General features: G+C 53.1%; 1 protein-coding gene across 1 annotated transcript in view; it reads left to right on the plus strand.

Annotated features, from left to right (window-relative positions):
- Window positions 1-13890, plus strand: part of ST8SIA5 (ST8 alpha-N-acetyl-neuraminide alpha-2,8-sialyltransferase 5) — a 54484-nt gene that overhangs the window by 25680 nt on the left and 14914 nt on the right. The window contains exon 3 of the mRNA XM_047086318.1: window positions 5682-5774. Within this exon, the coding sequence (XP_046942274.1) occupies window positions 5682-5774 (93 nt within the window). The remainder of the gene's footprint in view (window positions 1-5681; window positions 5775-13890) is intronic.

Here is a 13890-nt window from a genome sequence, read left to right on the forward strand (position 1 = left end):
ACGGGTAGCGCGCCGTCTCGAGATGGCAGCTGTTCTGGCCCCGAAATAGCACGGAGCTCACTGAAGGGGAGGGGGTTGCTCGCCGAGAAATCCCCCCCACCCCCCCCATAACCGTGGCTTGTCAGAATCAGGGAGAGGGAGTACACTGCAGTCACTGAAGAACATAGGTTCTGGGCTCCTGAAAGCCTGAGGTCCCCTTTCCAGCACCCCCATTTATGAGCTGAGTGACTTTGGGCAAGTTGCTTTTCCACTTACAGTCTGAATCTTGGGTATAAAAATGGGGAAACAATGCCTGTCCTCGTAGGGCTGTCGGGAGAATTAAACAAGACAAAGTTAAAGAGTCCAGTCTCAGACTACCACATACAGTTGTGCAGGATGGGCACTGCACAAAGATACCCAGCCAAGGGGTCAGGCAGGGTTGACATCCAGCTCACTCTCACTTGATAAATCATGTGACTGGCATGTGGCTTAATTCATCTGGAGAAAGAGGTACTTTTTCCTAATTTGCACAGAGGTGCCATACCCTCACTGTATTCCTACCCAGTGTGGAATACATAAACCACTCTGTGGTCCTCTGAAGCTCTGTATCAGGTTTGAGAAGAGTGCAGGGGTTCAGATTGCTGAGCTGGGGCCGCTTCCCTGCTCTGGGCTGGTGGAGGCTCTTGAAGGACATAGAGACCTCCTTGGGCTCCTGTCCTCTTGAACACCATCAGCACCCGGGGACGAGGGGCAGTGTTAGATAGAAAGCTGAAGGCATGCACCTTATCATGTTCCAGCCAGGTGCTTGCTGGGGCTCAAGTTCTGGGACCTCCAAGAAAGACCCCACAGTCTAGGGTGCCTGCGTGGCTCAGTCGGTTAAGCATCCGTCTTCGGCTTAGGTCATGATCTCGTGGTTCGTGAGTGTGAGCCCCACAGCAGGCTCTGTGCTGGTGGTGCAGAGTCTGCTTGGGATTCTCTCTCTCTCTCTGTCTCTCTGTGTCTCTGTCTCTCTCTCTGCCCCATCCCTACTTGTGCTCTCTCACTCTCTCTCAAAATAAATAAATAAGCTTGAAGAAAAAAAAAAAAGACCCCATGGTCCTGATGAAGCTCCCGAGAGGGTTCAGACCAACAGGAGGGCCCTACGGGGGGCAGGCTCATGGACAAAGGCTGGCAGGGATGCGTGAGGGCCCCCGGCCACGCTGACAAGAGACCTCCTCAGCCTGCAGAACTGGAGCCGGCGTCCGGGTGGGAGGATGGAAACTAACACGCAGTCCTGCCGTGGTCACCTCTGAGTTCGTCTTCTCCCTTAGCAGAGGCCATCACCTGCTGGCTGGGCAGCCTGGGCTGCCTGGCCCTTCCCCCCGCCCCCCCATGGTCCCTGAGGGCACAGAGGAGGGGGCAGGATGGAGGCAGCTTGGCGCCCGCCCCGGACTTGACTGCCGGAAGCCAAGGGGCATCTGAGATGAGCTGGTCTGAGCGGCCGTGACTATTTATACCCGTGAGGCGCCAAATGCGATGCCGGGGCCCCTCCCTTTGCGCCGGGCAGAGATCGGCTTTCGAGAATTGGACAAAGAGGCAGCGACTGACTCACCCTGAGAGGCCAGCGGAGTTCAGAAAGTTGGAGAGACTGCTTCTCTCAGTCTTCTGGCAGTGTGACGGGAAGCTCGAACTGTTTCGTGCGAGATCTAGGACTTCAATAAAGGGGCATCTATTAGTGCTTTCCAATAGCGGAAGAGTCATAACCCCATTACAGAAAACTTCCAAAAGTACAGAAAAGTATGTTAACAGTCGTTCACCATCCCATTATTCAAAGAAGCCGCCCATCAGGGCTTTGGTAGGGCCCTTCCCTGCGGCCTGTGCCTTCACCGTTCTTTCGGGAGATCGCAGTGCGGTAGCTTGTGTTTCCCGTTCAGCATCATCCTGGGAGCGTCTTCCCACGTCATTACACGAGGAGACGGAAGCCTCACTTGTGGCGTCCGCATCAAAGTCTGTGTCCCCGCCAGACAGGGATTACCGTGCTTTTTCCAGAACGCAGCCCTTGGGTGTCCCGTCAGAAGCGGAGTCCGGAGGGGGGTGCTCTCGGCAGCGGTTGTTATGATCTTGCTTCCTCGAGTGTTAGCTTTAGAGACGGCGACGAAGCAGCGCAGCTCAAAACAGCAAGGCCGGGTAGGATGGAGACCGGAACAGGGCCATTGGCTCCGTTTTCAGACAGGACACCTGGGGCTGTAGACCCCGGTGTGGGGCGCTTTTGACAACTTGGCTGAGGCACCACGTGGGGTGTTTTCGGGGTAGCTGGGGCTCGGTATCGTCACGTATGGCAAGACTCCACGGAAGTGGGAGTCAATGCCACGAAGGAGGAAGACTTTATACTCGCAGATCCGTAGACACAGGAGGCACGTCGCACCGTAAAGGCCACATAGGGGGCCACCAGGGCTGGTCAGGAGGCAGAGAGGGTGAGAGGGGAAAGTGGGCAAGGGCCTTCACAGGGGTTTCTGGGGAAGAAACAGCCGAGTCAGGGGCACAGGGATTGGTGGACTCTGGGGCCTAAGCGCTGTCCCTAGCTGTGTGGTACCTGGTCCTGGGATGATAAGGGCAGGGGGAAAGAGGCCCTGAATGTGAGAGGAGTGGTGGTGGCGGGTTATGAGCTCTGGATTGGGTTGCTTGCGTAGGAAACGTGCGCTCACGGGAGGCTACCGTCTGGAGGGATTGGCTAGCCCCAGGGTCAACCAGGCCCCGGATGTTAAAGCATCCGAAACACATATAGCTTCTGCACGGAGTCTGCCGCAGAGTTGGGTGATCAGGGACAGTCCCATGTCCGGGCAGAACACGGCATGGGCTTTATGCGCAGGGTGGCAGGGGAGAGGTTTACCAGTAGCAGCGGAAGGAGGACGCCAGCCGGTCCAGATGGCAGAGGAGCTTCCTGAGGTTCGTCGTGCCCGACTCAGCTCTGCCATCAGCCAGCTGAGGTCCAGAAGCAAGTCGCTGACTCTCTGGCCACTCCTGTCCTTTGATGGCAGGAGAAAGGAGAAAAGAACGGAACAAACGTTTCTTGGGCTCTTGCTGCGTGCCAGCCACTGTGCCGGGGCTTTCCGTGAAATTCTCATCGCTATCTTACCTCAGCCCTGTCACACGTGCGCTGCCCTTTCTCACGTGTGGATTTTACAGATGAGGAAACTAAGGCTCACAAAAGCGATGGGCCTAGGGTGGCTTGGGCCGGGGGGCGGGGGGGGGGGGGCAGAGAAAGAACGTGACCCCGTTCTGAAGGCCTGTCCACCTAATAGCCACCAGACACGAGGCGCGAGACCATTTGGAGTCACGGCACTGCCTGGTTCCCTGGATGGGTGAGGCTGGGGGTTCAGGAGAGCAGGAGACCGAGTGGAGGCTGGCAGAGGTAAGGCAGGGATGGCCTCACGGAGGCGGCGGAGGGGCTGGTTGATCTTCGCGAGCTTCTTCCTCGTGTCGGTGGATCATTCATCCACAAACTGCGTCTCACTCTGGCTTGGTTAGCGAGTGGGAAACACTGAGGGAAACTTGGGATCATATTGTCGTGCTGGCTGGGGCCTTGGCTACCACCTAGTTTAAACCGATTGTTTTCAGGAGGAGAAAGAAGAGGCCCAGAGAGGGGAAGCGATTTACCGAAGTCACACAGCTGGGTTTAGAGGCACGTCCACGATGTGTCTGTAAGACCCCCAACCCCCTGAGAGCTCTGGGCTAAGTCTCCCCCGAAATAACCCCTGCACCATTTGAGTCTGGAGCTTTTCTTAGCAGCAGCCTGAGACCACGGCTTCAGGTGACCCAGTGGATTCCGGAGGACCTAGTGGCCCTGGCTCTGGTTGCAAACAGTGATCTCCGTGGTAAGATGCCACACCTCACTTACTGTTGTGTGACTGGAAAATGATGTGAGTTACAGCCAAGGTCGCAGGCTTTTCTGGTGGCCTCATGCTGACCCCTTGTTCTTAATTGCAGATATCAGAGCCCGTTTAGCTAGTGAAAGGAGAAAGGGATTTATTTAGGGCACGGCCAGCTCGGAATCTTTGGGAAAGCTGAAGAAAGACCGAAGGCTGAGCCTCCCCGAACTGCACCGTGAAACGGGGCCACCGTGAAAGCTGCTGCCCCTGATGTAATCAAGAAGGTGCTGCTAAGCCTGCAGTTTCCAAGAGCCGTGCCCTGTGCCCTTCCGCCACACTCTGCACCCGCGAAACAATGCCTGGAGCCTTGTCATTGTTCACCTCTAACCCAGCTCTGAGTCAGTCTCGTGCAAATGCTTCTGATTGGTTGAACCTAGATTCTGTCCAAACCCTAGCTGCAAGGGAGTCTGGGAAATGTAGGTTTTAGCTTTCTGGCCTGTAGCGCAAAAGGTACAGAGGTAGCAAAGACAGAAGTCGGACGCTCAACCGACTGAGCCACCCAGGCGCCCCTGCCCCTGCCCAACCCCTTCTGTGCAACCTCCAGAGAGAGGCCACTCCAGAGGGAGAGAGAGGCCATGAGGAGAGGCCCCGTCCTGCCTCTGGCCGAGCCCAGCAGTGAACTGCTGTGTTTCGTCTGCAGGAACCCTCCCCCCACCCAGGCCCTCTTCCTGCCCTGGGCTGGTGAAACTTCAGGTGCGAGGAGGGTGTTTTAAAGGTCTCCTCACCTGGTGGCTGCGGGAGGCCACAGGGCCCTTTTCAGGGGCCACCAGCTGTCCTCGGTGGAGCGTGCACAAGAGCAGCCTCAAGTCAACGTGTCGGTTCATGCCCCAGCTTTGCCACCTACCATCTGTGTGACTCTGGGCCAGCGAGTCAACCCCCGGGGCTTCTTCGGGATGCTTGCGATGGTCACTTGCCTCGTAGGCTGGTTCTAAAGATGAAAAGGGAGCGCATCCAGGGCAAGCGTGTGGCCCGAGGAAAGGGCTCGGCAGGCGCTGGCCGAAATTGGCGTTATTCTGCGTGGAGCTGCGGAAGGGATCCCGAGGTGGCTCTGGCTGGGGGAGCCAGCCAGCCGGTGTTGGAAAGTGCGTGTGCCCCTCTGCGGTGGGACCCGGCCGAGCCTGACCCTGCCCTACCGCTGGTGTGCCCTGGAGCTCTATCTGTTTAGCCTCAGTGTTCTCAGCTGCCAAATGGGGAGAAAGAAACGTCAGTCTCACCCAGTCACGGTGGGAGCATGAGAGTCAAGGGGGCTAATGAGTAGCAAAAGCAGAAGATCTTGGCCGTGTTTGAGGCTGTCCCCGTGTGGCACTTGCCCAAGGGGAGGAGAAAGGGACAGGAAAGTGCAGGACCGGTTGAAAGTCTGGGTCTCACTGCCCAGACTCCCAGCACCGCCTCCGGCAGGGGCCGATCACAGGAAGCTGGAGAAGGACATGGTACTCAGAGCGTTCTCCCCCCCCCCCCCCCCCCGCCGCTTCCCTTCTCCTTTGCAGCTACTAGTTTGGAACCCAGCCTGCTTCAGAATGCCATGATTTGCCACGATGAGTTCATGCCTCGTAAAGGCTTACACTCCTGGGATAGTGGGGTGCTCTGAGTAGTCAACCACCCGGCGATCAAGCCAGAGGGCCCCCGAGGTCCTGGTGCCCCCTCCCACTAGGTCATCTGCTGGGGTGGCATTGATGTGCTGTATGTATTTGACCGGGTAATAGACCCACCCCCACCTCCCACGAGAACCCCGCAGTCCCCCAAAGGTCTGGCCGGCTTCTCTGCATAGTAACCTCTGTCCCTGTTGGTTCCCAGGTACTTTGAGTTTTACGAGGGCCCATTTGAGTATAACTCCACAAGATGCCTGGAGCTGAGACACGAAATCTTGGAAGTGAAGGTGCTGTCCATGTGAGTGTGGCCGGGGTGGGTGGTGGGTGATGGTGTACATGGGATGGGGCAGGACCAGGGGGCAGGGTGGGGCATGGGCCGAAGGAGACAGGAAGGTGGCTGATCTCAGCAGAGCAAGAATTAGGTCCTCCTTCCTCCCTCCCCGCCCCCCCCCCCCCCCCCCCCCCGCCCCGCACAGGGCCTCTGGCATTTGGAGAGCAGGGATAATTGCATTTAATGAAAAAAAGGCCAGGTTTGCAAGTCCCCAGGACTCTAGGGATTCAGTCCCTGTCTCAATTTCCAGTCTCCGTGATATCATCGCCGGGCTCCTCTTGTACAGAAACCGAAGAGGGCACAGGAGCATCTCACCTGAAATCCAGTACTCCGAGCGGAGGCTTTAAGCATGGCCCTTTGCTATTGCCTTTTAAAAATTTTATATTGATTGATTACATTTCTTACCAAATGTTGGTGTTGGAGTGATACAACATTCAAGTAGTCCAAAAAGGTACACAGTGAAGATTCCCCTGCTCAAAGCCCCCCGTTTCTTGTCAGAGGCGACCAGCGTGTCCTTAAGCGTCTTCCCAGAGAGTCTGCGTAAACCAGCCTTGCGCATGGATCTATTTCTTTTTTCTCTTTTTGCACACATCGCGGAAGAACTGTACTTTCATCTTCGCGCTCAACAATACGGCGCCTATGGCTCTTTTATAAGCCACGGGAGGAGAAGCGCATCCTGTGCGGAACATTTCAGCTTGTGTGCCCACCCCCTTCTTCTCTCCCACACGGGACCACCATGAGTCCGTCGTCCCCCCTGAGAGGGACTTTGTTGTGTGAATCACGATACTTAATTTCTTAAATTTTTTTTTTTAACGTTTATTTATTTTTGGGACAGAGAGAGACAGAGCATGAACGGGGGAGGGGCAGAGAGAGAGGGAGACGCAGAATCGGAAGCAGGCTCCAGGCTCTGAGCCATCAGCCCAGAGCCCCACGCGGGGCTCGAACTCACGGACCCCGAGATCGTGACCTGAGCTGAAGTTGGACACTTAACCGACTGAGCCACCCAGGCGCCCCACGATACTTAATTTCAAATAAAATTCCTATGTGTTTGAAAACGGTTCTAGCTGGATGTGGAAGGAATATGGTCTATTCGGGGTCAGGTGGTGTTGGATGCTCTTGTGGACTCGTGGGCCCCTGCCGTGATCCCTGGGACCACTGTCCATGGCCCACGGGCAGGAGCCATGGCTCCTTTAGCTATTTGACATGATTTCCATGTGGTGTGGAAATCAGGTCAGAGCATGGTCCCGGGGGTCTGGCAGGCCTGGGATCTTACAGCTCTGCATCTTCATACAAATTACTTAACCTCTCTGAGCCTTTTCTTACCTATAGAAATTGGGACACTATTACCTAGCTTTGAAGGGTTTCCATAAAGACTAGATGAAATAACATGTGAGAGCAGAGAGCCCACATCCATAGTAGCACACAGAGGTGCTCGATAAACAAATAAATGTGTCTCCCTCCCTTTTCTTTCCTTTTTGGAGCCACCACCAGCAGCGGCAGCTTTTCTGGCCTGTCATTCAGAATCCTTAAGTTTAGTAGCTGCAGGAAAGCTCCAAGAAATCCAGCTGGGAATAGCTGCGTTGTTTCTGGTCCCTGTGCTAACCAAGGGTCTACGTAACCCTCTCTAGAGGTCAACGTGTGAGGCAGCTCAGCCTCCCATCAACACCACCCAGCCCTCGGCTGCGCACGCACCGTGGTCTCTGCCCTCATGGAGCTCACAGCCCGGCAGGGAAGCAGACATTAATAACTACCCTAGAGAGACAAGGGGATGGCAGGGAGCTTGACCTGGGCTCGGGTGGGGAGGGGGTTGTCAGGCAAAGCTTCTCTGAGGAAGGGATGCCGGTGCTCCCATCGGATGAGCAATAGGAATTAAGTAGGCCAGGAAGGTTCCAGACTGAGGTTCCAGTCTGTGCAAAGGCCCTGTGCCAGGAGGAAGCCCGCTGTGTCCCAGGCTCTGAAGGGGAGCTTGAATGCCAGTGTGAGAGGGGGACCCGGAAGCCCTGTGGCTGGAGGGGCACACGGGGGCCCGACCTTGTGAGGCCTAGCAGTGTGGTCTGGGATCCAGATTCTATCATCATCTGAGGGCCGTGGGAACCCGTGAGAAAGCTTTAAGCAAGTGGCAGTGCAAGTGCATGTGATGTGCTTGGTTGAGGACTTGGGATTTAGTGGCAAACGTGGCCACCGGGACCTCAGGCGCGAGCCAAATTCATCAGCTTCCAAGCAGAGATCCTTTGTCTTTTCCCAGAATTCAAAGACCTCAGGCCCTTAACCGTGACATTCTGGAAAGCCAGAGCGCACCTGTTGACAACATTCCTTAGTGTTTTCAAAGGCAAATAATTACTTTTTAAATTACACAACGCAGATAGTCTCTTCATGGTTACTTCGTGGTCTAGACTCAGAGATCTGAGAGACCCATGAGTTGGTCATCCTTCTACATAACTTCCTGTTCCACAGGCCAGGGGCCTAAACAACGGAACTTCATACGCCACAGTTCTGGAGGCTAGAGGTCTGAGAGCAGGGTGCCGACAGGGACGGCTTCTTCGGAGGCCTCTCTCCTTGCCTTGCAGATGGCCGCCTTCTCCGTCTTCACACGGGCTTCCTCCTGTCCCTCCTGTGTCCTAATTTCCTCTTCTAATGAGGACGGCAGTCATATTGGATTAGGGCCCACCCTAATGACCTCATTTTAGCTTAACTACCTCTGTAAAGACCTTGTCTCCCAAGACTCACATTCTGAGGCCTCAGGGGTTAGGATTTCAACATATGAGTTTTGAGGGAGAGATGATTCAGCCCATAACAGTCTCGGTTGCAGCTTCCATTCGGGGACCGAAGTCAAAATGACCCAGGCCCTACACCACAAACATGGTGGGGTGGGAGGGAGGAAACTCGCGCTTCGGTGATCTGTGCAAACCTTTGTCCCTTGTCGTGGATGCGAGTCCGGTGCTCCGCGTGTTTAGCTCGAGCTCTCATCCCTGCCCTCGGGCGCCCTCTCTGGTCTCCTGAGCTGAGCAGCCGTCCAAGCTGGTGACCCCTGGGCCTCGCACTACCCCATTTCTTCCAGGGCCCTGGCCCCCCTGCGGTCCCCGGGCTCTGAGAGGAGAGGCAAGACAGAGGCTCTTTGCGGGGCATCGGTGTGAGGCTGGTGGGACGGTTGGGAGCAGCGAGCCTGCTGTCTGCCAGACTGGCTCTGCGAGCCTCAGTGGGCTCTCCAGGGCTGAAATCAGAGAGCCCAGAGGCCGGCCTCTGATTCGGATGGTTCTGGCATCACCAGGACACCCGTGGGTTTTACTGTGCTCTGGCCCAGAGCCATGAGCGGTGCTCGCAGCGGAGACTCTGAGTCATTGGGGAAAGGTTAAATCGCCATCTGTGAACGGGAGGGGGCTGGACGGATGGGCCGCGAGGCCCTTTCGGCGTAAGAATGTCAGCTGGCGTTCTGAGGAGACAGGGAGGGGTGTGAGTCATCTGGGAATGATTCCGATCCAGAATTGCTCGGAACGCTGGTAGAAACCAGTCAGCCGGAAAATTCCCACATGGAAAAGGCCTCGGTCCCTGACAATGTCAGATGCAAGAGGAATTACTCCATGGCCATTTATCATGAAACGCATTGTCACGAGGGCTTGTACAAGTTATTTGTTTGCATGTGATCGTTCTAGAGTCTCTTTATTTTAGTTTGGTTTAGTTTTTAATTTTATTTATTTATTTATTTATTTATTTATTTATTTAGAGGTTCTTTATTTTTAAGCCAGATGGGGGTGGTACCTGGGACGTCTCCCTGGGGCCTCTCATGCCACTCCTCCTCCGTCTTTCTGGGGCGGGCAACCCTGCGCTGAACCCGGGAAGGGAGGCTGGGAGCAAGGGTTCTCCAAGGGCTGAGAGGCCCTTTGGCGCCCAGACTTCTCTGGGTCCCTCGAGCGAGCGTGACCCTGCACGGGCTTAGGATGTGTTTGTTACATGAATGAACGGATTGGGCACGTGTATACCTGAGAACTGGGTGGAAACGGGAGGCCATCAAGAAAAGGGGGAGAAAGAAGAAGGAGAACAGAGATGGCCCTTATCACCTAGTCATTACCCTCATGGAAAATCAAGTAGGATACAAAAGCTGGTGATAGTAAAAAGCCAGGTCCCTGCTGCACACCTTCTTCCACCCACCCTGCTCCTTTGACTCTTGGCTGTTTCTTCCTGTAATTACTTCCACACCTATTGGTAATATGCACCTGCTGTTATTTCTTGACCCACCGACCTACCAAGTTTGCACAGCGTGCACTCGCCTCCTGCCTCAGTGGGTGAGGATTCGGCCCCCTTGCACCTCCCCTTTACACACCCCCCCGCCTCCTCCCCTCTCTTCTGGGTTGAGAGATATTGTTATTTTTAGTTCTTCTGTCTATAGATTGCCCGAGGAACCTGTTTCTTGTTCTACCAAATACTGGCAGTGTCTCTTGATCCTGTACTTTGTGAGATGAGGCTATTAAAATTATCCCCTTATTTTGGTTCCAGCCTCTGGCTCCAGTCACCCACGGGTTTACCTTTAAAAGGTCAAGGCTGATAACATTTACATTCGGTTTGTACCCATAGTGAGTCGTTTCGGGGTTTTCTCGATAGGTTGGCTCTAAAATTTCAAGATCAGAAAATAGTGATTCTGCTTCCTTCCTTGTACACCCCCCTTCCCCCTTTTTCCTGGAGCTTCTTGTCATTTTTTCCCTCTTGAACTCTTTGTCTCTTTTATGCCCTAGTTTGGTTTTTAGCCTGCCTCTCCCATCAGCCAGGCCTTCCCCTCAGCTTTTCCCTTCGTCGTCTTGCTCCAGCGTGGACAGGCTGCTCTCTTGGTGGGTCACACGCGATTGTCCTGGGAACTTCCCTCCTCTGCCTCCTTGGGTTGGATTCACTTTTGCTTAGAACCCATAGCTGCTGCTTGTTTACTCCTTCATTTTGCTTCCCACTCATCTTCTGGTAATCTCCCAAAAAATGATGCATCAGGGGTAAGGGTTTTGAGTTCTTCGAGTTCTGTGTCTCAATGACCTAATTCTACCTTTATACCTGATTGTTGGTTGGACGGGGTTGGTGTTTTAGGGGCGAGTCGTTTTCCTGCAGAATGCCGACGGCTCTCCCCATCACCTTTGGGCATCCTGGGCTAGAGGAATGTGTTGCTAGTCATTCCTTTGGAGGTGACCTGTTTTCTTTTCTCTGGAGTGTTTCCAGAGCCTGTGGTTCTGAAATGTCCCAGTGGTGTCCTTCGGGATAGACACCTGTGGGGACCTCTTAATTTGGGGCTCATGTCCAAACTCTTAAATGTTCTTTTGGATTTTTAAGAATATTTCCTTCTCTCTATTCTTCTCTACTTCCTTTTTTTTTTCTAGTGCCTCTAAGAGTTGTACAGTGGACCTTCTGCATCGCTCATTTGATCTCAGCTTTTCTGTCCCTGCCCATTGTTTCCACTTTCTGAGACGAGTCCTTGACTTCATCTTCCAGCTCTTTGAGCAAACTTGTCCCCCCAAGAGCTCCTTCTTTGTTCTGAGTGCAGTCTATTCCTGTCTTTAAGGATGCCGTGTCTTCTAGACTATCTCTGGAGACACTAAGTAGAGTATTTTAAAGTTGTGTTTTGTTCCTCCAGCATTTTTCTCTTTGTATATTTTTTTAAGGGAGGGGGAGAGTCACTGAGGGGGTAGGGGGCGGAGAGAGAGAGAGAGAGAGAGAGAGAGAGAGAGAGAAAGTCCAGCAGCCTCCATGTTCAATGTGGAGCCTGCCATGGGGCTTGATCCCATGACCCGGGGATCTTGATCTGAGCTGAAATCAAGAGTTGGATGCTCAACAGATTGAGCCACCCAGGTGCCCCCTCTTTGAATATTTTAACTAATGGTTTGTCTTCTGTTTCCATCCAGTTGACCAGGTGATTCTAGGTTATCTATTCATATTTAAATTTAGAACAATAAAAAGCTGATAGAAGCTGACAGCAGGCTTTCCTTAAGAGTTGTTGTTGGAGGGGCACCTGGGTGGCTCAGTCTCCGTTTGAGCGCGTCCCACTCTTGATTTTGGCTCAGGTCATGCCACGGTTCGTGGGATCGAGCCCTGCGGCAGGCTCTGCTTTGACAGCACAGAACCTGCTTGGGACTCTCTCTCTCTCTCTCTGCTCTTCCACTGCTGTCTCTTTCTCTCTCTCAAAATAAATAAACTTAAAAAAATTAAATAATAAAAGAAGAGTCACTGTTGGAGAGGCTGCTCCTTTTGCTGCTAGAATGTCCAGATCATTTCCCTGGGAGTGACCGCTTTTGGTCTTTTGTTTAGGGACTGACTGACAGTCTGGTTCAATCCCTCCCCTCCCTTTGCTGGACACTAAATATTTGGCTGCTCTGGGGGTGGCTTCGATGGTTCCAGATACAGACTTACAAATGATGCTCATTTCAGCACCATGCCCCTTCCCCACCCTCCACCCCTCTTTAAAATATCCCATGAGGTTGGACTCTGTCTCTGGGCTGTGTCACCCCTCCTAATGTCCCCCCTCCTCCTTCTACACACTTGTCAAATCTCTCTTCCATTGGACTCCCCCCATCCCGGTCATTCTATTCATCTGGAATATTAGTGGTATCTTGGGAGAAAGGAGATAAGAGCCTGTGATCAACCCCTCATCTTTAAAGTCAAGATGATCTCTGCTTTGGTAAAGCAGTTTATAAAATATCGTTATGTATATTATCTCATTTGATCTTTCTGACAACCCTTGAGGTTAGCAGGGCAGAGATCACTGTATCTGTCTTACAGATAAAGCACCTGAGTCTCAGAGAGATTAAATGACTTGTGTCAGGTCACACTGCAAGTTGGGGCAGAGCCAGGATTCAAGGTTGGGTGTTCAGGCCCCAGCCTTGGTCCAGCGTGTGACAGGCATTGGAGGCACATAGAATGGGGCCCAGACACTGGTAACAGTTGGAACTGGGACCCTGGCCTCAGTCTTGCCAGGGCTGTGTTTCTAGAAGGTGTTTGGAACATTGGCCTTGTAGGGCACTGCTCTAAGGGCCTGGAGGTTGCAGGGTACAGGGGAGGGAAGCAGTGGGTGAGCCAGGGTGGGGCTGTGTAATGGCACCCTTGTCTGATGTCACATTAGCCTGAGATGTGACGGTTGCTGTGGGAGCTTTGGAAAAGCCAGAAGGAAGGCATCAGGATGGAAGGCTGGGTTCCTTCCAGCTCCTTAAAGCTACCAAGTAAGTTCCCAGCCTTGTGCCTTTGCACTCACTTTTCTCTTTGCCTGGAATACTCCTTCCCCCAGATAATTTGCATGGCTCACTCCTGATCATTTCAGTTCTGTGTGCAAAGTTCGCCTCTTTGGGGAAGGCTTCCCTGACCAACCCTTCTGAAGCAGTCCCTTGTTGGTTCCTTGGCCTTGCTTCATTTTTCTTCATGGCTCTATTAGCTGTTTTCTTTTTCTTAATGGGCGAAAGAACACTTCACATGAGATCTACCCTGTCAACAAATGCTTAAGTGTTTAATACGGTGTTGTTAAATGTAGGCACTAAGCTGTACAGCAGATCTCTAGAACTTAGGCATCTTAAATAACTGAAACTTTATATACATCGAACAGCAAGCAGCTCACCATGTCCCCTTCCCAAAGTCCCTGGCAACCACCGTTCTCTTCTCTGTTTCCATGAGATTGACTATTTTAGATACATCATGAGCAGAATCATGCTGTATATATCCTCTGTGACTGGCTTCTTTCACTTAGCATAACGTCCTCCAGATTCATCCAACTTGTCACATGTGACAGATTCCCTTCTTGTAAAAGGCTGAGTAGTATTCCATTGTATGTCTATAACACGTGTTCTTTATCTGGTCACTGGTCAGTGGACATTTAGATTGTTTGTCTTGGTTACATTGACTAAGGCTGCAGTGGACATGGGACTGTATGTAGTTCTTTTAGATCCTGGTGGCCATTCCTTTGGATGTATACCCAGAAGTGGGACTGCTGGATCACGTGGTTGTTCTTTTTGTAATTTTTCGAGGCACCTCCGTATCATTTGCCGTGCTGTCTGCACCGTGTTACCTTCCCACCAACACCGTGCGAGGGCTCCTTTTTCTCCACATCCTCGCCAACACTTGCAATCTT

The sequence above is a fragment of the Lynx rufus genome, unplaced genomic scaffold (genome assembly GCF_022079265.1).
Source record: "Lynx rufus isolate CCGP_SWC_20201006 ecotype Redwood Valley unplaced genomic scaffold, mLynRuf1.p SCAF_20, whole genome shotgun sequence".
NCBI lineage: Eukaryota > Metazoa > Chordata > Mammalia > Carnivora > Felidae > Lynx > Lynx rufus.